This window comes from Gorilla gorilla, chromosome 16, assembly GCF_029281585.2.
Source record: "Gorilla gorilla gorilla isolate KB3781 chromosome 16, NHGRI_mGorGor1-v2.1_pri, whole genome shotgun sequence".
NCBI classification, from domain to species: domain Eukaryota; kingdom Metazoa; phylum Chordata; class Mammalia; order Primates; family Hominidae; genus Gorilla; species Gorilla gorilla.
In genome coordinates this window covers 50,096,475-50,122,216 of record NC_073240.2, presented here as the reverse complement: position 1 = coordinate 50,122,216, position 25,742 = coordinate 50,096,475, and the positions used below count along the sequence as shown (strand labels likewise).

At 38.9% G+C, this 25,742-nt stretch overlaps 1 protein-coding gene across 11 annotated transcripts in view; it reads right to left on the bottom strand.

Annotated features, from left to right (window-relative positions):
• GALK2 (galactokinase 2) overlaps positions 1 to 25,742 on the bottom strand; it is a 166,243-nt gene that overhangs the window by 12,986 nt on the left and 127,515 nt on the right. For 10 of the 11 annotated variants that reach the window (XR_010131176.1, XM_019010860.4, XM_063698986.1 and 7 more), the window contains one exon: positions 22,965 to 23,175. Coding sequence is in view for 10 of the 11 variants with exons in the window: in XM_019010860.4 (XP_018866405.2) it covers positions 22,965 to 23,175 (211 nt within the window). In the remaining variant the exon portion in view is untranslated. Of the gene's footprint in view, positions 1 to 11,185; positions 11,578 to 22,964; positions 23,176 to 25,742 lie in introns of those variants that run through there. The other variant, XM_055362973.2, reaches the window with a different exon arrangement.

The following is a 25,742-nucleotide window of genomic DNA, read 5'->3' as shown; positions in this document are numbered from 1 at the left end:
AGTTCTGTGTTGGCTGAATGTCACAAATGCTCTCTGGATCCAGGGTTCTGGCTTGTTATGTGCTGACAACTCATCAGGTCTCTGTTATACAGATACCAAAAAATCCAAGAAAATCTGAAGCTTTATCCATAACAACTTTCTACCCTGTCCAGCTAACATTATAGCTGGATGTTCCAGCTGTCTATAAGCTCTTGTAATCCTTGGGAGCAATTATTACATTAAAGGATGAAGGAAGCTGTTTCTTACTATGTTCATTGCATGCATGATTACTTCCAAGGCAAATTCAATTTAAGAATATAACACTAGATGATATTTTCCTCCAATATTGTTAATGGCCTATCCTACTCAAGAGAAATCCAAAACTTCAAAGCGGGATATACGGCATAGTCTTCAGAACACTGATTTTCTCCAATTGTGAATCTTACATAATTACTGAATCTAGTCATGAAATCATGGCACAAATTCTGAAATCTAAATGTTCATGGCTATATATACTTAAACTGCAAAATAAATATTTCATTTTGTTGCTAATAATTTTGGCTTGTATAATAAATTATATTGGCTAAATTCCTTCTGACTAGCCTCTGAGCTGTGCTTCCAGCACACCATGTGGCTCCTGTGACAGGCCTGTAGCAGTAGCTATTTTGTTGTCCTGAAATGCTCTTCCCCAAGATCTTCACATGGCTGGTTCCTTCTTGTGGTTCAACACTCAGATGTCACAGCTTTGAAGAGACTCAACTCCAATCTGGAGTAGCCCACACACATACATATTTTCTCCATTCTATTTTATGCTCCCAACACCTATCACCATCCAATATTTTCCTGTGTGTTCATTTGTTCGTTGGTTTGTGGTTGTCTCCCACCAATGGAAGCTCAGCTCCAAGAAAGCAAGGGCCTTGTCTAGTTTCTTCATAACTATCTCTAGCAGCTAAAATAGGATCTGGCACTTAGTAGGGGTTCAATAAATGTTTGTTGAATGCATGATTCAAATCCTTCTCTTTGTAACAAAACTGCACTGAAACTAGGCTAAATAAACAGTAGTGAGACAAGTACAATACGGAATATAAAGGAGACATACTATTTTGACAATTTATACTCACTAGCATCCTCACCAAAAAGTGGGGAAAGTTTGCTAAAATAAAGTTTGGAAACAATTAGTAAACTTCAGTGCCCAAAGTATACCCTAATATTCATTATCACAGATGACTGAGAATTGTTTGTATTGTATTTTGCTTTACAGATGTGAGAGAAAAGAGATTTCTAAAACAAAATCTGTTTCAAATAAAAGAGAAAGAATATAAAAATGGATAATTGTAAACAGTTAAAATTAGTTTTTCTTTTAGGCAATCTTTGTAACAAAGAGTTGCCTATTAACGTTTTCCTTTAAAAGATGGTTACATAGTTTATGATCAGAACCCATCTCTAATCAAGGAATCTAAATCAGGGCACACATAATTGGTTATTTTATTGGATCTCTGGTTGGAAATGGTGAGGGAAAGCCTTTGACAGGTGAGGCACACTGAGCGCCACTTTAAGCTCTGAGGACAGCAGGTCAACAGTAGATAGAGGACATGTCTATTTCATCTCTGAAAGAGTCCCACTGATTTAAATTTAACCTCTGCATGCAAAGGCTAGTGGCCTCTTCTTTATTACCTCATCTTCTGCTAAGAGCAATGCCAAAAGCACTGAGTCATCTGAAAGAGCTTCACTGATTTAATTTTAAGTTCTCCATGCAAGAGCTGGTGGCCTCTTCTTTATTACCTCATCTTCTACTAAGAGGGATGCCATAAGCACTGAGTATGATAGTCATCTAGCAAAAGTTAACCAACAGTTCTTATTGAGCACCTGCTATGCACCCAATACCATGCTCCAAATGACAGGAAAGCCACATGAAGTAGAACCTCTGCATTAAGGGAACTTATAACTTAGTTACACAGATAAGACAAACTATGACACTACTAGACAGTGAGCAATTGCAGCAGACATCTGAGTGCTGGAAATGCTGAAGGTGCACTAAGAAGACAGGGCTTGCTGGGGAAGGACCAGTAGTGGGAGATGTCACAGGAGAGGGGCCTGAGCCACACAGTGTCCCTTCTGTGAAGAGAGAATGGCCAAAGGCCCAAGGTGGGAACAGGCAGAGTGTGTTCATGGGCCTGAAGAGAGCAAGCTGACCAGAATCTGGCTCTCTAGAAAGCTATCCTCACATCTGAGGCTTTAGCATCCTCAGCTACATCCACTACACAAAGATTACAAACAACCCATGTGCCATAGCCAGCCACGGTGATGCCTTCTTGACTCAAATGTCTTTATATTGGAAGATTTACCTAAGAATCTGGATTTCTGCTTACTTTTGGAAAACCGGAAGGTCTGACAGTGCTGGATCTGCATTACTGTCTAGCAACCGTTGGCTGGAGCTAAGGAGTACCTACCCCTTTGAGTCAGGGTACACACACTTTATTCCACACAGTTCTCACCATTCCCAACTATGTGACACTTAGCCTGCCTCACTAGTTTTTATGCCAGCCTGGTCCTTGCAGGTATGTGCTTGTGGTCCTTGTTCTATAAAACTTTCTATAATAGGACTTCTCAGCAGAAGAGTGGGCAAATATCTTCCCTGAGTGGGTCATCATGCCATAATGAGCCACTGTTACTGTTGCTATCAAATATCACCTCCCATAGGTGCACTGATAAACAATGTATTGAATTATAATCTGTCTTCCTGTAACTTCTACTCTTTGGTCTTGGTTCTGTTCCCCAGACATATGTAAACACAAGGTAACCCTTCAGATATCTGAAGACAGCTCTCATGCACTGTGCCTTTTACACATTGTTGAGGGTCCACTATGTACCTGCTTAGAGACCAATAATGAATAAGTGTACTAATCAGGGTTCTCCAGTGGGACAGAAACAACAGGATATATAGGTATACAAAAGAGGGAGAATTGGCTGATATAATCACAAGGAGAAGTCTCCTTGATAGTCTGTCTCCAAGCTGGGGAGGGAGAGAGGACAGTAGTATGACTCAGTCCAAGTCTGAGAACCTCAAAACCAGAGAAGCCAACAGTGCAGCCCTCAGTCTGAAGCCAAAGGCCCTAGGGCCCCCAGAAGGCTGCTGGTTTAAGTCCCAGATTCCAAGGCTGAAGAACATAGAATCTGATGTCCTTCCTGAGGAGACGAAACAAGCATCTAACACAGGAAGAGAAAGAGAGCAAGAAGACTCAGCAAAACCTATCTCCCTTCTTCTACCTGCTTTGTTCTACCCATACTGGCAGCCAGTTGGATGGTGCCCGCTCACATCACAGTAAGATAAGCTGTTTACTCTCCACAAGTAATAGTCTACTAGAAAGAAATCATTAAATGAGATCAACAAAGGGCAAGAGATGCTAAAGCAGCATCTCACAGCTAAAATAGAGGCACACAGTCAAGAGGGTGTCTGGATCTAGATGCACCTGAGAGTAGAGCTTGAGATAAAGACTTGGATGCAGGGAGCAGTAATCTAGAAAGCAGGGGTGAAAGAGGAAGGAAAGTGATTCAGCAAAGAAAGCAAGCCAATAAAGGGGGCTTAATGAGCAGATTAACTGTGTGGACAGCCCCCGGCCCAATCTCTCAGGGATCTCTCTGAAGAGTCATGTCGAATGTGCCTACCACTGGCCCACAGGCAATGGGAAGGCTGGGGCATTGACCCATTCACATTCTCATTGTTTGAGTGTTTCCCCCTAGAAGGGTTAACTTCTCCACAAAGATGTGCCTGGGTAACACATCTGCCTTCAGTGACTTTGGAGAACGCACAATGGCTACAAAGAAGAGGCACTCATACAAGCTGCTAGCTTAACATGGGCTACCAGCAATGCTGAAATCAGAATATAAAGTACAATATGGATATATCCAAGAGGATACAGCACAGTAATCATTACATCCACATAGGAATTAAACCAGTGAAGTCTAAATAGATGAGTAGGTGTTCAGCAAACCAATGAAATGGTGGGATAAGAAGCAAAGAAAAGGGTTGGGCAGAAAGAACATTAAGAGCAAAGACGTAGAGATTATAAACCATTAGGTGCTTTTAGAGAAAAAAGGACTTTGACTACTGGAGCATGAAAAGAGGATAAAGAAATAGAAGCAACAGAGAATGTAACAGGAGAGAAAATCAAAGCAATGGGCTGAGGCCAGCCAGATGAGGACTTTGTATGTCATGCTAAGATGTTTAAATTGTATCCTGCAGATAAGTGGTTCTTGGCCCTTTAGGGATTACAGAACCTTTTGAGAAGTAAATAAAACAATGGACCCTCTCCCCCATGTGAATGAACAAATAACCAAAATACTGCATATAACACAACATACACACAGATTCCATAAAGCTATTGTTGAATCCTGGTTAAAAATTCCAGTTAGATTGAGGAAAGGATACGCTTGTCAATAAATGGTGCTGAGAAAACTGGATATTTATATGCAGAAGAAGACAAATAGACTCCTGTCTCTCACCATATAAAAAAATCAACTTAAGATGGATTAAAGACTTAAATGTAAAACCCAAAACTATAAAACTACTAGAAGAGAACACAGGGGAAATGCTTCAGGACACTGGTATAGGCAAAGAACTTATGCGTAAGACAACAAAAATCACCAGTGACAACAACAAAAATAGACAAATAGGACAACATGAAACTAAAAAGATTCTACACAGCAAAGGAAACCTATCAACAGAGTGAAGAGACAACTTGCAGAATGGGAGAGAATACCTGCAAACTATTCATCTAACAAGGAACTAATATCCAGAATATACAAAGAACTCAAACAACTCAACAACAACAACAACAAAAAAATCCAATTAAAAAATAGGCAAAGGGTCTGAATAGAGATTTCTCAAAAGAAGACATATAAATGGCCAACAGGAATATGAAAAAATGCTTAACATCACTAATCATCAGGGAAATGCAAATCAAAACCACCATGAGGTATTGTCTCACCCAGTTAGAACGGCTACTATCAAAAAGACAAAAAAATAACAAGTGATGGTGAGGATGCAGAGAAAAGGGAACTCTTCTACACTGTTGGTGCGAATGTAAATTAGTACAGCCATTATGGAAAACAGTATAGAGGTTTCTAAAAAGACTAAAAATAGAACTACCATATGATTCATCAATCTCATTACTGGGTATTTATCCAAAAGAAAGAAAATCAGTATATCAAAGGGCTATCTGTACCCCATGTTTATTGCAGCACTATTCACAATAGCCAAGATATAGGATCAACCTAAATGTTCACCAACAGATGAATGAATAAAGAAAATGTGGCATGTACACATAATAGAGTACTATTGAACAATAAAAAAGAATGAAATCCTGTCATTAGCAGAAATATGGATAAACCTAGAAGGCATTATGTTATGTGAGATAAATCAGGCACAGAGAGATTAAAAACCACATGATCCTACCCATCTGCAGGAGCTAAAAATAACTGAGCTCATGGAAGTAGAGAATAGAATTATAGTTACTAGAGGCCAGGAAGGGTAGTGGGGGAAGGCAAGTAGGAAGAGAATGATTACAAAATTGTAGCTAGATAGGAGGAATAAGTTCTAGTGTCCTATAGCACTGTAGAGTGACTACAGTTAACAAGAATTTATTATACATGTTCAAAAAAACTAGAAGAGGTCCGGCACAGTGGCTCATGCCTGTAATCCCAGCACTTTGGGTGGATCACCTGAGGTCGGGAGTTCGAGACCAGCCTGACCAACATGGAGAAACCTGTCTCTACTAAAAATACAAAATTAGCCGGGCGTCGCGGGGCATGCCTGTAATCCCAGCTACTCAGGAGGCCGAGGCATGAGAATTGCTTGAACCCGGGAAACAGAGGTTGCGGGGAGCCAAGATCATGCCATTGCACTCCAGCCTGGGCAACAAGAATGAAACTCCATCTCAAAGAAAACAAACAAAAAAAAAACAAGCAACTAGAAAATAGGATTCTGAATGTTCCCAACACAAAGACATGCTAAATGTTTGAGGTCATGTATAGCCTAATTATCTTGACTTGATCATTACACATTTGTATACCTATATTGAAATATCACTCTGTACCCTATAAATATGCACAATTATCATGTTAACTAAAAATTAAAGAAAAAATTCACTAAATAGTAAAAAATAAAATAATTCCAGTTAGAAATAAGAAATCATTATGTTTTTAGTAATTATATCAGTCAGCATTCTTGTTTGTAAACAACAGAAACCTACACCAACTACCTTAAGTAAAAAAGAAACTTGTTTTGAAGATATTGAGAAGCTCACAAAATCTTTTAGGATTATATATTTCCATTCTCTATTAGAACGTGAAACCAGGTGGGAAGTGGTTAGAAGCTAAGGGAAGCAGCCAGTGAAGAACACTGCCAAAATCATTCCACAAGAGCAGTCTGGATATGACATTGGAATCTAGCCACTTTATCAACTGACCTATGCCTGTTAGACTCAAAGCCCCAGCCATAAACAAGTGCCCGGACACCAGAAGAAGCCTAGTACCCTTGTCCACATGCAGATGTCAAGTGACTCAAAAGAGACAAATCTGACCCTTCAGCTTCTACCATAGAATGCAAGACCTTCTCCATCACCAACATACACACAGCAGATTTCCCTGAGATGGAAAAGGGGCCCAGATGCTAGGTAGCCAAAACTATGGCTGCTGCCACCTGCCCACTGCAGCAGTGAAATACCACAACTATTTGAGTCTTCTCTCCAGAGCAACCTTCCAAGTTCCAACATGATCAAATTTCCAGTCTCCTTCACCTGTTTATTCTTCCAAATACACTTTAGTCTGTGTATGCCCTTCTTGAAGGGTGGTTCCCAGGCCTGAATGCAGTTCTGGACGTCAGCTGATGACTGCAAGGGAGAGCTGGACCATCATCTCCCTCATTCTTTATGCAGCGAGTTTCTCCACGTAGCCTCATATCACCAAACTGCATAAAGGTTTATAAATACAGAAGAATGCAGAGCATTGGTTTTCAGCTATCAAGCTAAAAAGCAATAAGTATTTTAAGAATATTTCATTACCTTGAATGAAGACTATCTCAGGATAATTAATCATAAAGAATAAATATGCTGGTCTGAGATAATTGGAAATCTTTATCATGTACGTGTATAATTAATCTTTCTGAGACTTTCATACCCTAGAATATTTTCCCACTGTTTGAGTGAGGGGCTAAAAGTAGTTGTGGCTGTAGCTGGCTGTGCACAATCATATAACTACACATTACTGGTCAATTTCTCTAACAAATAGAAAGCTCCACTAGGCTAAACCAAAAGTTGGTTTCCAAGAAGAGCAATCCAGAGGTGGACGAGGAAAACCACTTCAGAACCCAGAACAGAGTCCTCTGTTTTCCTTTGCAGTGAAGTCATAATAAAAAGTCTGTGCTCTGAGGCAAAGACTCTTTGGAACATTTAAGCAATATAATTGAAAAACACTTGAATAATCCTCATTGAAGCTGGAATGTGGTTTCAAATTTATTTTCCTAGTAATAATATTTTTAAAAAATGTTAAACTTCTGAAATGGTCAAACCCACAAAAAATAAACTGCTGTTTTCAGCCACATTAGTATCCCATTCCCATGCTGCAAAGACTAAATTAAATTAGCATTTTACATTTAAAGGGAAAATATCTTTACCTGATTTTAAAAGCAAACTCCCTGATGAAAAAAAATGCACTTTCAACATAAAACACACTAATCCATGGAAAAGTACATTCCAAGAAGCATTTGTGAATATTTGAAAATCAACAGCATAATGCTGTTTTATGGAGAGTAACAGTGCTCCTCATGTTTATGGCTTCCCTTTCTCAGATTTCCAAAGTAGCAAGAGCCTTCAAGGTCTGTTCCATAGTACATTTTACTCCGCTGATCAAAACCTTTGCCTCACTCCACTGTAGTCACCCTCACCTGCATTTTACACGCTGGCATATGCTAAGCTTCTGTAAATAACTCCAGGGTCATACACATTACAAGACAGAGCCCATCACTCTCTTCTTTCCATTCTACCCTCTACCTTTGTAGTTTGGATTCTTATCATCCCATGTCTGTACCATTGCACTACCTTCTAACTGGTATCCCTCTCCCCTCTAATCAACCTGCTCATACATACCATAACAAACTTCCCAGATTGCCATTTTGATTGTGGCATTTGTGAATATTTCATTGCATCAAAATCTAGCATATTTTTCCATTGCCCAACAAATGAAAGCCCCCGTATTTCAATTCATGAAGACACATCAACAGTCCCCCAAATGGTATGGTTGTGACACTATCCTCTCCCCGTTGACTTGAGATACCTGCCCTGCACCATCATTGCCTGTCCACTGGCAGCATGCAGAGTCCCAGAATGAAGACGCTGCATCAGCATCCTACCCAGTCCGATTCTGCAATCCCCACATCTCTTTCAGTATCAGCCTGGATGCCACCTCTTTCACAAAACTCTCCAAAAACATAACAGTCAGAGGCATCCATACCTCCCATCTCGGCACACTTCTTTAATTACTTTGTGTTCCTTTCTAATTATAGTTACCATATACTGCTTCTGGAGGGCAGGGACTGTGCCCTCTTTATCTTTATAGCCCCCTTGGAACCTAACAGAGTGTCTTGAATATGGCAGGTTCTCAACACACATCATCTTGCTCTCATCCTATTAGCAAGGGAAGAATCTGAAGCTGCTCCCTGGATGAGCCACATTTTTGTGTCTCACTCTCTTGAGGGAATTACTTTCCCATTAATTTTCCAAAACTTCCCTAAAACTTCATTCTTAGAAAATGTGAAAATAGGAAACAATTTCAAGCCATTTAAAAAGGAACCTAGAGAGTTAAGAAGGAATTGTGGTCAATGCAGAGCTGCAAGAAGGACTATGAGAAACATGGTCATGCTTGCCTAGGGCTGGCCTGGCCTGGTATTTTTACATGAAAGGGAATAAGCTCTTGTCCTAGATTTCTTCTATTAATTGAATTACAGGAAAAATATATAAGGGAATAAAAAGGGATGAAAGAGAGGCAAAAGAAAAATTAGTGCTTACCTGTGAAATAAGCATATTTCTATTAGAACACTTTAGTTATTATTTTATTGTTGTCTTCCCACAAAATTAAATAAGGATTATGCTGGCCTTACTGACTTCTAATACACAGTACCTAGCACAGTGCTTAAATAGTTGGTTCTCAAACATTTGTTGATAAAGGAATAAAAATCTACCTCTACTTATGTTATTTATTTCCCAAAATGATGAAAAAGTAGTCAGTGAACAGATTACGTCAACAGTTTAAGCAAGTATGAAACTATGCTATCTGGCATGTAAAATGACCCTACTAGATTACATAGGCTGTTGTCCGGAGTTTGCTTTTGGAAGGTAGGTACTGGAGCAGAACAGGAAGAGTGACCTGGGGTGACTGAAAGTGAGGGAGCTCTGAATCATGTGCCAAATGTGGCCCTTCTCCGAATTTCCTATTGAAGGACAATACACCTACACTATATCTGAACTTTCCAAAATGCAGTGCAGCATTAAGAAGATAAAAATCTTTCACTTTCACAAACATCTAGAGATGTTCCTATTCTCAAAGTGTTTACACTATAACTGGCACTACCCTGAAAGAATAAATCAAGATGCTGCTATTTCACAGCACTCCATGATTACAAATGTGCTTATGTAGCTCTCCGGAAGCCAGTTGGGAAGTGAATGCACACAGGTATGTTTGTTTGTGGTTTCTCTGCATTTGTGTTTATGTGCTTTTCCATAAGCAACCTTCCCCCCTTTATCAGATTCTCTTTCCTGTTTTCTTTATTCATATGACTCTTTCCCTTGTGATCTTCATCCTCTCTGTCCCCCTTCCCTTTTTAGGCTAAACTAGAGAAATGAAGCATGTATCTTGCTATTTCTTGTGTTAATTAAGTGGACTTTTATATTGCTTCTTCTTGGAACATTTTATAACTTCTCATTAAAAGACTAAATTATATTGCTTTCCTATGTAGGTGGTCTCTGGTCTTTTTTACTGTTCCATCAGTGGCCCTTGACAGAATAAGGGTTTCCCAATATTAGAGAAGTCCTAATGGACTAAGGGTGTTAATCTTTGTGGTCTCTCCCATTCTAATCCTTTCTAAAGACAAAACAAGAAACCATCTTCCTCAAACATTTTCTAAAAAACTACGGAGCGTCTCTACCCTGAATATAGAGTGGTGGCCTGTCATATTTTCGTCTGAAACCTGCCGCATGAATGATGATCAAATGAGATCTCATATGGTTAAACTGTTAGTGTCTATGCACATACAATAGGTCATTATTTTTGTTGTCATTACTATTAATATTTGGCAATAACCTGCAAAAAGGCACTAGATCCATCCATAGTTACTTGCCTCAGCTGACTCTCCTGGAAACAAACGGCACAGTAGGTAGAAAGTAGCATACAATTTCTAATTTAGAAATTATTAGGAAACTTTCTTCCACCTGAAGCTAAGTACTTTGAAAGAGGACTACAGAAATTGAACAACTAATAAACAGAAGGAGATGTTTTCTTGAACTAGGATATTAGAATGACTGGCTCCTGAAAGGAGACCATGAACTCTGCAAGACAGGGAAGAAAGTGACAAGCCATCATTACCAAGTAAGCTTTCACCAGATCATGTGCAGATAAAATGCCAGTATGAGAGAAATGTGCAACATAAAAAGAGATCACAGTATGTCTGTCTAATTCTTAAATGAAAATAACTTGAAATTTGATCAAGAGCAATATTCATTGTCCCAGATGTTTGGAAAAAATGTCAACTTCATATTTGTATATGAGAAAGTAAATTGGTTCTCATTGATATCACCAAGATTTGATGGGGTGAGACTCATAGCCACTCAACATGGGAAAGTACAGTTGTCATTAGGCTACTTCGAAATATTCCAGCTATCCTCACACATATTAAGATGGTAGTACCTCACCCTCACTGAAGTTCATCACATCCATCTGACTGGCTTTGGCCAATCGAATGAGCATAGGGGTGATGCCAGTCACTCTGGCAGATGTTAAGAGCCAGAGAGCAATTAACAACATTACCTTACTCCTGCCACGATTGTGGACAAACGTGTTGAGATGGAGCCCTCTGAGCCTAGCTCCATAAGTGTCTTAGATGAACAAACTCTTTTGCTGACTTATGGTAGATATAAAGAGTGAGTAAGAAATAAACTTTTGCTTGGTCAAGCCACTGAGACTTTGAAATTGTTTGTTACTGAAGCACAATCAGTTTGAGCTTACCAGTACAGGACAATCAGTTTGACCAAAATAAATGAATTTCACCATAAGAAAAGCTGCTTTGTATACAAAGAGAACACTTACTTATGTGGAAACTTACAAAATGTAAAAATGAAAGCATAAGTAGCAAAAAAGGAAAACAGGATGGCAAGATGTTGGCCTCTTAGGTTGATGATGACTATAGAAGACGCTTTCCTATAGATGTTTCCAAACCAGCAGAGGAGTGACAGAGGAGACAATGAGATGTCCTTATATCTGCAGAAGCCTCATTCTACTCAAAACATAGTATCTAATAACTTCACAGCTGATCCTTTGATAATTTCACTCCTGAAAGACAAAGATACATCCATGATAAATTTAAGCAAAGGCAATACTGAGTAACATTTCCTTAGACTTAACTACATACATTTACAAGTTTAGAAATTATACATTTTCCTTTCCTTTTCTTCCCTTCCTTCCCCTTGAGGCAGCCACAAATGAGAAGACCAGCAAGGCTAGAACCAAAGAAGCAGCTGGGGCTGAGGAGATGTACAGGAACTACAGGGTCAGAAACAAAGAGGCCCGCAAGGCTGGACCAAGGTGGTGGTCAGAGCTGAGGAGACCAAGGAGGCCAGTGATGCCAAGGCCAAGGAGGCAGCTGGAGTGAAGAAGATAGTTGGCAGGGTCAGGAAACCAGGTACATACAGGGAAAATGAGCAAATAAGTAAATATACTAAGAATGATGAGAGACATGTATTTTTCATGCTTCAAAGGTCTACATAGGAGCAGCTGGTGCCACGGCAGTTCATGCACATTGTTACTTCTCTGCTGGCCTCAGAAGCCAGAACCATGGTCACCATTAGCCTTGTGGGACAAGAGGCACACTGTGAGTACTGACCTACCTACCAGCGGCTGAGAAGCTGACCAACACACAACACAAATCACTGGTGTGATTCCAACACATGTCCTAGGCTCTTCCTACAGAAGTTGCAAGTTTTATGATGCCGTGCCTTTAAAAATCCTACTTAATAAGGTATGTTCACATTCATTTTTAGTTTTGAAGGGGGAAGGTGAACCAATGAATAGGGACATATCATGCACACATCTGAAAGAGGAAGTGGAATTTCCTGGTTATCTGCGATATCAGGTAAGCCCATTTTTTTCCCCTAGGAAACAAGGTAGGAACCTTTATTCCTGGCATGAACCTGTCCTCCACAGCCAGACAACTGAGAAGTCAATAGAAGCTGATGGGCAAAAGGAAGTGACCAGGCAGAGAGAGAAAGAAAAAAGGGCTAATGAAAGCAAATTTTCTGCAAACTTGACTTCCAAAACAACTTAAAGAATAATATCTTTTGTGTGAAAGAAAAATCATTATTATTTGATTTATTCTTTTATACTTTGTTTTACAACAGTCTATTATTTTTCTCATAAAAACGAAAACAATAGACAAAACCAAAGGACCCATTTTATTGGCTTTCTCATTAGAAGTCCATCTCACAGATTTTAAGGATTTCTGTTCAACCAACATCTGTAAACTCTAGAAGGGTCTAAAACTTCCTTTGGAGTTTCATCTAGCTTTTTATGGAAAACTTTTCTTCCAAAACATTTACAAGAAGAACAATGGAATCTGTTGAGATCACAGAGTTTAGTGCTTGATATCTTAAAAACTACATTTAAATCAATTTCCTTCATAATTGAGAACCCTCAACTGGACATTTAAATTACTAAACAACTGACCCTTTTTACATTGTAAAGCACCTTTATACTTTTTATTAGATAAAAACAAACTACTCTTCTTAGACTTAACCAAGATAATCTATGAGAACTGCATTTTTATTAAACGTGAAAATTCCATAGCACTTCTCATGGCTCTTCTAGAACACAACAGCTTATGCATATTATGGCCAAGTTGAGTTGTTCCTTAAATAAAGCAAGCTTCTAGATGCCACACAGTCTTATCTCTTCTAAGACCAAAACACTAGAATGGGAAATAGCCATAAAGGAAACTCTTTGGACATAAAGCTACCTATCTTTATCATTACTCCTTAGTCTCAAGAAAAAATTAGAGCCAAGCAAAGTCAAAATACTGATATCACCTCCCGTAACTGGTGCAGGATTTTGCTAAGGGCAGCTTATAAGTGTGCCAAGATTTAAAAAGTGATGGCAGAAAAAGTACTGGATTAAGTTAGAAGACTAGGATTTGGAGTCTGGCTCCAGCTCATACCACCTATGTGGTCTTGACAAATCACTAAATTCTCTCACTTCTGTTTCTTCATCTGTGAAATGCAGATAACCCTGTGCCCCAGGGTTGCTGTGAGATTCAAATTAGAAGGTGTGTGTAAATGGTCATGTGGGAACTATAAAGTGTATAACAAGTTGTTTTGTTCTTTTTTTCTTTACCATTGACTCTAGGTGTCTTCCTAAAAAGCAATCTACATCAGGGCTTTGTTCTTTATTAAAAATCATGATTATCACCCATGACTCTGGAGATCATACAAGGCAAACAAATGAGTCAGGAACTGACCAGCACTTTGTCAGCATGTGGTCACAGGCAAAGTTGATAACTGAAGTAATGAAATTTGGGTCTACCCCAGCACAGTGTGGCTAAGCAGCTGGGCCACCCCAACCCAGAGCAGTTTGGACACTCCCAAAAGAAATGCTCCCAACAAATTCCTTTTTTTTTTAAGCTAGAATCTAAACCAACTGACCCATTCTCTCTACTTTACTGCCCATTTACTTCCTCAGAAATTCTTCTGTCCTCCAATGTGTGTTATTGAGTTATACGCTTGATACATGTGCCTATCTCTCCTTACCCTGACCACAGCTTCAAATTTTCTTCTTGGGTCACACCATGGGAAACATCCCTCCCAATTAAGTCTGGCCCCTGAGGCTCCAAGACTCCAGACCACTCTACCACACCCTTAGACAATTCCTACCTGTGGGTAAGGCCTGGCAAATAAGCCTGAAACTATTCCTAAAAGTTTCTAAACAACATCTAAAGGATTGAAGGATTTTGTTTTGTGTATGTTTAATTTGAATGGCCACTGAGCATTTCTAAATCTAATTATTAGAAATTTGGAAACAGAAAATAAGAACTGCACGTGGGCCTTTGGAAGTCTGGCTGGTTTAACAGAAGCTTCAAGCCACTGCTTGATTTGAACATCTCTCCCTATACTGTCACCTCAAGGTTAACATCCTTAAAAAAAAGAAATTCCAACGAAGAGTTTCATATCCAGACAAACAAGTTTTGTAAGTGAAGAGGAAATAAAATCCTTTTCAGACAAGCAAAGCCTAAGGGAATTCATTACCATCGGACCTGCCTTACAAAAGATCCTTAAGGAAGTGTTAAACATGGGAACAAAAAACTGGTACCTGCCACCACAAAACACATTTAAGTACATAGCCCACCAACACTTGTATTAGTCCGTTCTCTTGCTGCCAATAAGGACATACCTGAGACTGAGTAATTTATAAAGGAAAGAAGTTTAATTGACAAAGTTCAGCATGGCTGGGAAGGCCTCAGGAACTTATAATCATGGCGGAATGAGAAGCAAACATGTCCTTCTTCACATGGTGGCAGCAAGGAGAAGTGCCAAGTGAAGGTTGGAAAAGCCCCTTATAAAACCATCAGTTCTCAAGAGAACTCACTCACAATCATGAAAACAGCAGCATGGGGATAACTGGCACCGTGATTCAATTACCTCCCAGGATCTCTCCCATGACATGTCGGGATTATGGGAAGTACAATTCAAGATAAGATTTGGGTGGGGACACAGCCAAACCATATCAACTATAAAGCAATTATATAATGAATGCTACAAAACAACCAGCTAACAAAGCAATGACAAGATCAAACCCTCAAATGTCAATATTAGCTTGGAATTTAAACAGGTTAAATGCCCCACTTAAAAGACACAGAGTGATGAGTGGGATAAAGAAGCAAGAATCAACTGCATGCTGTCTTGAAGAGACTCATCTCACATGCAATGACACATGTAGGCTCGAAGTAAAGGGATGGAGAAAGATCTATCAAGCAAACAGAAGACAAAAAGAGCAGGGGTTGCTATTCTTATTTCAGACAAAACAGACTTAAAGCTAACAATGATCAAAAAGGTCAAAAATGGGCATTACATAATGATAAAGGGTTCAATCCAGCAAGATGACTTAATTGTCCTAAATATATATTCACCCAACATTAGAGCACCCAGATTTATAAAACCAAGTTCTTAGAGACCCACAAAGAGACTTAGATTAACCAAACAATAATAGTGGGAGACATTAACACCCTACTGACAGATCATCCAGGCAGAAAACTAACAAAGATATTAGGGACTTAAACTCAGCACTTGACCAAATGGACCTAACAGATATCTATAGAATACTCCACCCAACAACAACAGAATATACATTCTTCTCATCTGCACATGGCACGTATTATAAGACTGACCACATGCCCAGCCATAAAGTAATTCTCAACAAATTAAAAAAAAACATACCAATCACGCTCTCAGACTACAGCACGAAAGAAAGAAAGAAAGAAAGAAAGAAAGAAAGAAAGAAAGAAAGAAAGAGAAAGAAAGAAAGAGAAAGAAAGAAAGAAAAAGAAAGAAAGAAAGAAAGAAAAGAAAGAAAGCAATAGCAAGAAGATCTCTCAAAACCATACAATCCCATGAAAACTAAACAACTTGCTCCTGAATAACTTTTAGGTAAAGAAGGATATTAAGGCAATGAAATTAATTCTGTAAAACTAATGAAAACAAAGATATATCAGAATTTGTAGGACACAGCTAAAGTAGTGTTAAGAGGAAATTTATAGCACTGAACACCTACATCAAAACATTAGAAAGATCTCAAATTAATAACCAAACATCACACCTAAAGGAACTAGGAAAACAATAGCAAACCAACCACAAAGCTAGCAGAAGAAAGGAAACAACCAAAATCAGAGCTGAACCAAATGAAATTGAGACATAAAAATCCATACAAAAGATCAACGAAACCAAAACTAGTTCTTTGAATGAATAAATAAGATTTACAGACTGCTGCCTAGTTAATAAAAAAGGGAGAAGATCCACATAAACATAATCAGAAATGACAAAGGTGATATTACCACTGACCTCAGAGAAATACAAAAAACCCTCAGACACTATTGTGGACACCTCTGTGCACTCAAACTAGAAAACCTAAAAGAAATGGATAAACTCCAGGAACTGAACCAGGAAGAAACTGAATTCCTGCACAGACAAATAAAAAGTTCTAAAATTGAATCAGTAATAAAAAATCTACCAACCAGAAAAAGCCCTGGAGCAGATGGATTCACAGCCAAATTCTACCAAACATATAAAGAAGACCTGTTAGCAATCCTACTGGAATTATTCCAAAAATTGAAGAAGAGGGACACCTGCCTAACGCATTCTATAAGGCCAGCATGATTCCAATACCAAAACCTGGCAAAGACACAACAAAAAAAGAAAACTTCAGGCCAATATCCCTGATGAATACAGATGCAAAACTATTCAGCAAAAACTAGGAAATTGAATCCAGCAGTACATCACAAAGCTAGTCCACCACTATCAAGCAGCCTTCATTCCTTGAATGCAAGGTTAGTTCAACACAGGCAAATCAATAGGTGTGATTCACAACATAAACAGAATTAAACAAAAACCATATGATCATCTCAATAGAAATAAAGACTTTCAATAAAATTCAAGAACTCCTTATGTTAAAAACTACCAACAAACTGGGCATCAAAGGAACATACCTCAAAATAATAAGAGCCATCTATAACAAACCCACAGTCAACATCATACTAAACAGGCAAAAGCTAGAGGCATTCCCCTGAGAACCAGAACAAAACAAGGATTCCCATTCTCACCTATTCAACATAGTATTGGAGGTCCTAGCCATAGCAATCAGGCAAGAGAAAGAAATAAAATGCATCCAAGTAGGAAAATAGGAAGTCAAACTATCTCTCTACACTGACAATATGATACTATACCTAGAAAACCCCATAGTCTCTGCCCAAAGGCTCGTGGAACTGACAAATAACTTCAGTAAAGTTTCAGGATACAAAATCCATGTACAAAAATCAGTAGTATTTTTATACACCAGTAATGTCCAAGCTAAGAGCCAAATCAAGAACACAATACCATTCACAATAGCCACAAAAAGAATGAAATACTTAGGAATATAGTTAACCAAGGAGTGAAAGATCTCTACAGTAAGAATTACAAAACATGGCTGAAAGAAATCAGAGACAACACAAACAAATGGGAAAACTTTCCATGCTCATGGGTTGGAAGAATCAATATTATCAAAATGGCCATACTGCCCAAGGCAATTTACAGATTCAATGCTTTTCCTATCAAACTACCAATGTCGTTTCTCACAGAATTAGAAAAAAAAAATTCAAAAATTCAAATAAAAAATGGGCCCAAATAGCCAAAGCAATCCAAAGGAAAAAGAACAGAGCTGGAGCCCTTATACCACCCAACTTTAAACTATACTACAAGGCTACAGTAACCAAAACAGCATAAAACAACAGACACATAGACTGATGCAACAGAATAGAAAACTCAGAAATAAATCCATACACCTACAGCCATCTGATCTTTGACGAAGTCAACAAAAATAACCAATGGAGAAATGACTCCCTATTCAATAAGTGGTACGGGGATAGCTGGCTATTCATACACAGAAAATGGAAACTGGACCCCTTCCTTTTACCATATACAAAAATCAACTCAAGGTAGATTAAAAACTTAAATGTGTGACTTACAACTATAAAAAATCCAGAAAAAACAGCCAGTATATGCAGTTCTGAACATAGAACTTGACAAAGATTTCATGATGAAATCTCCAAAAGCAATTGCAACAAAAACAAAAATTGACAAGTGAGACATAAACTAAAGAGCTTCTGTACAGCAAAAGAAACTGTCAACAGAGTAAACAGACAACCTACAGAGATAGGATAAAATTTTTGCAAACTATGCATCTTACAAATGTCTAATATCCAGAATCTATAAAAAATGTAAACAAATCAACAAGCAAGAAACAAATAACTCCATTAAAAAATGGGCAAAGGACATGGACAGATACTTCTCAAAAGAAGACATACACATGGCCAACAAGCATATTAAAAAAATGCTCAATATCTAATCATTACAGAAATGCAAATTAAAACCATAATGAGATATCATCTCACACCAGTCAGAATGGCTATTACTAAAAAGTCATAAAACAACAGATGTTGCCAAGTTTGCCAAGAAAAGGGAATGTTTATACACTGCTAGTGAGAATGTAAATTAATTCAGCCATTGTGGAAAACAGTTTGGAGATTTCTCAAAGAACTTAAAACAGAACTACCATTCAACTCAGCAATCCCATTACTGGGTATATACCCAAATGAATATAAATCATTCTACCAAAAAGACACATGTGGACAGGTGCGGTGGCTCACGCCTGTAATCCCAACACTTTGAGAGGCCGAGGCGGGTGAATCACGAGGTCAGGAGTTCGAGACCAGCCTGGCCAACATGGTGAAACCCTGTCTCTACTAAAAATACAAAAAATTAGCTGGGCGTAGTGGCAGGTGCCTATAACCCCAGCTACTCGGGAGGCTGTGGCAGGAGAATCTCTTGAACCAGGGAGGCAGAGGTTTCAGTGAGCCAAGATCGCATCACTGCACTCCAGCCCAGGCTACAGAGTGAAACTCTGTCTTAAAAAAAAAAAAAAGAAAAAGACACATGCACTTATATATTCACTGCAGCACTATTCACAATAGCAAAGATATGGAATCAAACTAGATGCCCAACAGTTGACTGGATAAAGAAAACGTGGTGCAAATACACTGTGGAATACTATGCTGCCATAAAAAGGAATGAAATAATGTCCTGTGTAGCAACATGGATGCAGCTGAGGGACATTATCCTAAACAAATTAATGCAGGAACAGAAAACAAAATACCATATGTTCTCAATTGTAAGTGGGAGGTAAACACTAAGTACATATGGTGACAAAGAAAGGAAGAGTACACACCAGGGCCTACTTGAGGATGGCCAGTGGGAGGAGAGTGAGAGTCAAAACACTACCCTTTGGATACTATGCTCACTACCTGGGTGATAAAATCATGTGTACACCAAACCCCAGAAACATGCAACTTACACATGTAAGAAACCTAGTGTGTATGCCCTGAACCTAAAATTAAGTTGAAAAAGAAAATAAATAAAAGTTCTGGAAAAAAAAGAAATAAGATGAAGCATGCCTCATTTTTACAAAAATCATGAAGTCATTATTCTTCAGGAGGAAAAGCTTATGAATATATACATAGAAAGAGAGGCAGAGAGAGAGCAATACATGTTGTTTGATAAGAAAATTGCTCTTTGTATTTTCCAAAGCATTCTGGGAAATTTACTTATTCAAAAAAAATCTAAAAGAAAGGAAGACAGGCAGATGCAGAAAGAAAGGAAGATGGATACAGACCAAGAGAATAGGTTGTGGATTAAGAAGCATAAGCAGAAGATAAGAATTATATTAAGCTTTTAAGACAGGTAGAAACTGCGTTTCAGAAAAGGGAGAAAATTCATTTATAAAAGCACAGTGGTATTTAGGATTAAAAGCCCAGAGGGAAGACCAAGCTTCCAATTAGTAAGTGGAATGGTCCAACCAAGGTAACACTGTCCACACGGGCAAGTATGGGCTCAAAAGGGACACAGGACAGAACTTAGTTAAGACAGGACTAGAAGTGCTCAGGCAATTAGGTAATAGCCTCTGAAGGCTTCTGAACTAAGTGACACCATGAAATGACTTTTTTAAGATCATTTGATAGTCAACATTTTCAATGTCTATTAAGACTTTCTCACCTTTTCAACAATAACTCCCAAATCTAATTATTATATCATTTGGATCTTTACCTGTTTTACATCTCTATTTAGATATCTTGCTATCACACCAGACAAATTCAATGATAGATAGATGAATCTATCTATCTATCTATCTATCTATCTATCTATATATAGAGAGAGAGAGAGAGAGAGAAATGAGCTTGTCATTTTACTGCTAAAATCACTTCAATACTATAATTTCCTAACTTTCCCAGTTATCCATACCTTGGACTTATTTACCTTATATTTCTTTTCTTCTTCCCTTCCTTTCTTCCTTCTTCCTCTCCCTCCTTCCCCTCCTTCTTCTCGTTCTTCTTTCCTTCACTCCTAGATACCAGCAATTGCCAATTGCAACTGAATTCTATTTTACAGTCTTGAGAATCTACCAGTTGAGCCATCTATCCTACTTCAGGCTCTTCTCATTCAGTATAGAGTATAGAGCAATAGTTTCCTAATTGGCATCCTTTTAGGCAGTCTTTTTGTCCTCTAACTCATACTGCACACAATACCTCTTGGTGCATGTTCTCCAGTACTCGACTCCTTGTGCTACTTTGTCTTCATTCAAGCTCTACTCTCCACCTGGAAAGGCTGGTAATCTCTCTAAGTCTAGGAAATTCATAACTTTCTCTAAGGATCCAGCTCAAAATTGAACCACCATCTACAGGACCTGAGCCACTTTTCCCTCCATACTCTTAGGGTTCTTGATAAATACCTTTATTATAGCAGGTATTATTTATTGTGATTGTTGTATGGCACTCTCCCCCAATTAGACACTAAGTCACTATAAACTAGAGACCGTGTCCTGATTATCTTTGTATCCCAGCATCTAGCACAATTTCCAGTCCACAGAAGTCAATACGATTTGTTAAAGAAATCAATATCTCAGGTCAAAGGAGAAAGGCAATTCCCCTGAACCTCTCCCTATCCAATACCTTACCCAAGTTCTTCATTCAATAAATATTGATTACCTCCCGCATTGCCTATACAACACACACACACAAATTATTTAATAAGGCCTTTGGTGATCTGGGTCTGTCTACAACCTTGGCCTGATACTGTATCATTCTCTACTATGTACATTATTTTCAAGAAACACTCAACTATCTGTAGTTCCCTGGACATATAATCTTCTCTCACTTCTTTCTGCCTCTATATCTACTGTTTTGTCAGACTGGAATTCTTTCTGACTGTTTGCCTACCTAGGAAATACCTATTTATCATTTAACTTTTGGCTGGCTGCTACCTCCTTAGTTAAGCTGGCTAGCTTGCTTGCTTGCTTATTTATTTATTTATTTATTTATTTGAGACAGGGTCTCACCCTGGAGTGCAGTGGCACAATGTCAGCTTACTGCAACCTCTGTCTCCTGGATTCAAAAAATTCTCATGCCTCAGCCACCTGACTAGCTGGGATTACAGGTGCTTGCCACCATGCCTGGCTTATTTTTGTGTTTCTGGTAGAGGCAGGGTTTTACTGTGTTGGCCAGGCTGGTCTCGAACTCCTGGCCTCAAGTGATCCACCCACCTCGGCTTCCCAAAGTGCTGGAATTACAGGCATGAGCCCCTGCACCTGGCCTTAAGCTGGCTTTGACTTCTTTGTTTTCTGGTCTCCCTAGACCCAAGTACAACTCCATCACCACACTCATCACTCTATTAGTACCTCTGCTACCAAGCATTATTCTTAGCACATTATACAGATTATTCTTAGAAGCATTCCTGTTACGCCTATTTTCATGGCAAAACTAAGGTAAACTTTAGTCTACTGCCTTTCTGGAACGAGAGCCAGCAAACATTTTCTGCAAAGAACCAGATAGTAAATATTTTAGATTTTGTGGACTATTTAATCTCTATCACAACTACTCAACTCTTATAGTGCAAAGGCAGCCATAGCTAATACATGGCCATGTTGTAGTAAAAGTTTATTTTATAAAAACAGATGGCAGGCCTGATTTGGCCAGTAGGCCATAGTTTGCTTATTCTGGTTCTAAAGACTCAATCAAGCTTCATCAAATTAAATTGGATCGACAGTGTTAGAAACTAAAACCCAATCCCTACTTCCAAATGATTCCCTTATCTCATCCCAAAGTTTTCAGTACTTCCAGCCTTTAAGACATTACTTTGTGGGTAAATCTACAGTAGCAACTCAACAACCAGTTGTAGAACTGAACTGAATGAGACAGAAATGGGTCCCTGAGGCTGATGTTTGTATTAATCTCCTACTCATCCCCCATAACCATCCGCTAAGGGCAACTGGATCTTAACTAGATGTCCTTGCCCCCAGTACTGATTTGTCACAAGTAGATAACCTCTAGTCTAAGAGGAACAAGCCAGCCCAAGACTCCATCCTGTGCCTGCAACATTTACCTGGCCTTCATCTCAGTTTCTGATGTTATTGGTATAAAAATAAAGTTAATTGAAAGCAGACTACAAATAGAAATAAGCTTCCACACTAAAGTAGGCCACAAGTTTCAACCTAAGACGTGAACACTTTATAGTGTTCCGAGTCTTGTTTCACAGAGTTAGAGCAGTTCTCTAACTTAGTCCATTTTTTATACAAGTAGCATAATAACCAGAAAAAAATGGATAAGGGAAAAAAAAGATAAAAAAGAGAAGCTTACTGAATTATAAGCCCCTGGAAGACATGAATCATGTCTCATTCACCCTTGCCTACCCAGCATAGTGATGAATGAAAGAATGAATGAATACATTTATGAAGCTAAGATTCTAAATAATTAAGCTTGCCAAAACACAGTCTCCAAATTCCCTCAAGTATTCTCTAAAACCAGTGGAGAAATTGAAACCTTCCAGCTGTAAATGAGGGAATAACATATATCTTACTTTCTCCAGCCAACTCACCATCTTGAGTGTTTGGACTCAGGATTTGGGTTCGGAGTTCCTCCAGGCTAATTCCCAGACACCTGCAGATCTCCTCAGGGTTATAGGGTTCAGGATGAAGGGCATCTTCTGTAACTGACAGCATTTCTTCTGGACTAATCCCTAGTTTAGCCTGCACCTCCTCCAGCCTCAGTACTTTGTCCCATTGCAAGCTTTTGTATTTAGCCAGGAGCTGCAAATTCAAATCAAGATAATTGTCAGTTTTGATTCAGAATTTGATGTGTACTATTTTAATTAGCCAGATTCAACTTTAAGCTGTTTTTTGTTGTTGTTTGTGTTTTCCATTCAACCTATCCAACTTTCCCACCATTACTTGGAAATGCATACTGGCTTCAGATGCCTGGAATTATACATGTCTGTATTACACTCACAGACTAGGTAAGTATTTGTCCTGAAACACACACACACACACACACACACGCACACACACACAACTAATCTCTCACTGATTTTTCTTTTGGCCTGTCACTACTTTCCCTCAGGGCTGTTTCTTTGAATAATTTTACTCTTTTATCCTTATTCAGTTAATGCCTACTGCATTCCTCCCTAGGAAGTCAGGAGAAAACTACTTAAATCTCATGTGACCTGGGTCCTGAGAGGATACTGTACATCCAATTAGGGTACTTCCTGTTTACTATATGTCTCTTTGAAAATGGCATTATATGGGCATTTGGGGTAAAGGCCTAAATTTGAAATGAAAACCTCATTGGTGACTTTATGAGAAGCACTTCATTAGGTCACTGGTGGTAGTAGAGCTGTATGTTCCTCTACCCTCAAGAAAAAGAGTTTGGCTTCTAACTGCATCCTGAGGTACCTCCTCAATCTGACAGTGAGGGTTAAGTACAAACCAAATCTGTAACCACCCATGGGAACCCCAATCCAGAATATATTTCTGTCATTCTCCCCAAGCAATATCAGAGTAGGTGGCAATCAAAACAGTGAGGATTTCTCTTATCCTGAGATCTACAATATTCATTGCCTGGGTGTGAAGACAGAGGGGCATTTTAAACAGCAAAAAGAAACAAGAGAAGGGGAAATCAGTCTTCAAGAAAATGTGCATCTGATTTACTCTTCCATTATGTTGATGATTTTCTTTCTTTTTGACAGGAAGCGGGGTTTACCAAAAGACTATTGTACTCTGGTTACGGCCACTGACTTCTGAAGAATGTTAATAACAGAAGTTCTTATATTAATTTAATCCTCTTTTTAAAATCCTGGCTCGTATATTTGAAATGAGTTAATGATTTTAAGGCCAAACTGGGAAACAAAACAATAGAACTATGATTTTCGGTTCAATTATTTCATGGAACATGGTGTCATTTAAAACAAAAAACAAAAAGCAAAAAAAAAAAAAAAAAATGGCGAAACCTCGTCTCTACTAAAAATACAAAAATTAGCTGGGCGTGGTGGCATGTGCCTGTCATCCCAGCTACTCAGGAGGCTTAGGAATGAAAATTGCTTGAACCCAGGAGGCAGAGGTTGCAGTGAGCGGAGGTCATGCCACTGTGCTCCGGCCTGGGTGATGAAGTGAGACTCGGTCTCAAAAAAACAAAACAAAACAAAAAAACAAAGTAACTCAACTAGTTAATAAGAGTTGGAAACTGAATCCAGGTCTTATAACTCTTTCTTGCTTCCCCTAGGCCACGTTCTCAATGAGGTATGCATGATAACTATATCATGTTACCCATATGAATTAAAATCACCGATCAAGTCTTAGAAACGCATTTCAAAACACAAACCTAGATCTGTGCTAGAAGTGAACATTCCAGTAATTTAAAAACACTTTGATAAATGGGTTCCTTCCAAACAAAAAAAGAAAAACGTCACAGAACTGCCCCCAAGAGATGACAGTGGGCTCTTCCTAAGAAGCTTTCAGTCCACAGTGATCTCCAAGTTCCCATTCCCATTCTCTCTTGAACCAGTCACATTGCCCCAGGCACTTGATCCAAGAAAACTGGGCCACTGATGTGTGGGGAGAAAGTCTGCAAGGGACAGCTACAGCCCACAAGATTCAGTTTTCAAAGGCAGCCTCCTGATGTGCTCTTCTGCAGATTGAGGCACTAACATAGAGTTCACATTCACTCCAGCAATATCCCACTTTACTGTGACACCAGTTGTCCAGTGAGCCCTCAGCTGGAGAATCCACACAGCCAATTTGGTGTGTATTTCAATTAAGGATGAAATCTACCATATGCCCTCAATGACAGCTGCACAGCCAGACAGAGCTTCATGGAGGCACTTGTGGCCCAGGTGATTGGCCTCCTTCACATTTGTGAAGCAGGGCTATAAGTCAGGGCTATAGGTTATTTTGTCACAACTTTCTCACTCAGTAGTAGGGTGGGGGAAATAAGAGAAGGCAGTTCTTTGTCCACATTCACCATTTTCTTTTCACCATGGCAAACATTAAGTATTCCTATCAGATACCACTTCTGAGAGGTTCCTGAGCTCTGTTCCATGCTCTGTGGACAAAAAAGCAGGCAACAAGTGCTTTGTCCACAGTCATGGAAAGAGGCACTGATAAATGGTGCTAAAACTCTGTTTTAGGTTGGTTTCTCTCAGATGCAGGCCCTGTGACAAAAATTTGAGGGTAAGAATTTGAGGGGAAGGTGATCCTAAGAAGCATTAAGAGAGGAATGGAAAGTGAGACAGGAAAAGAAGCCAATATGAGGTGTACTGATGTTGGCAGGTGAGTCTGGGCCCGCTGAGCTTCAAATCACAGGTTCTCAGGAACCTGTATGT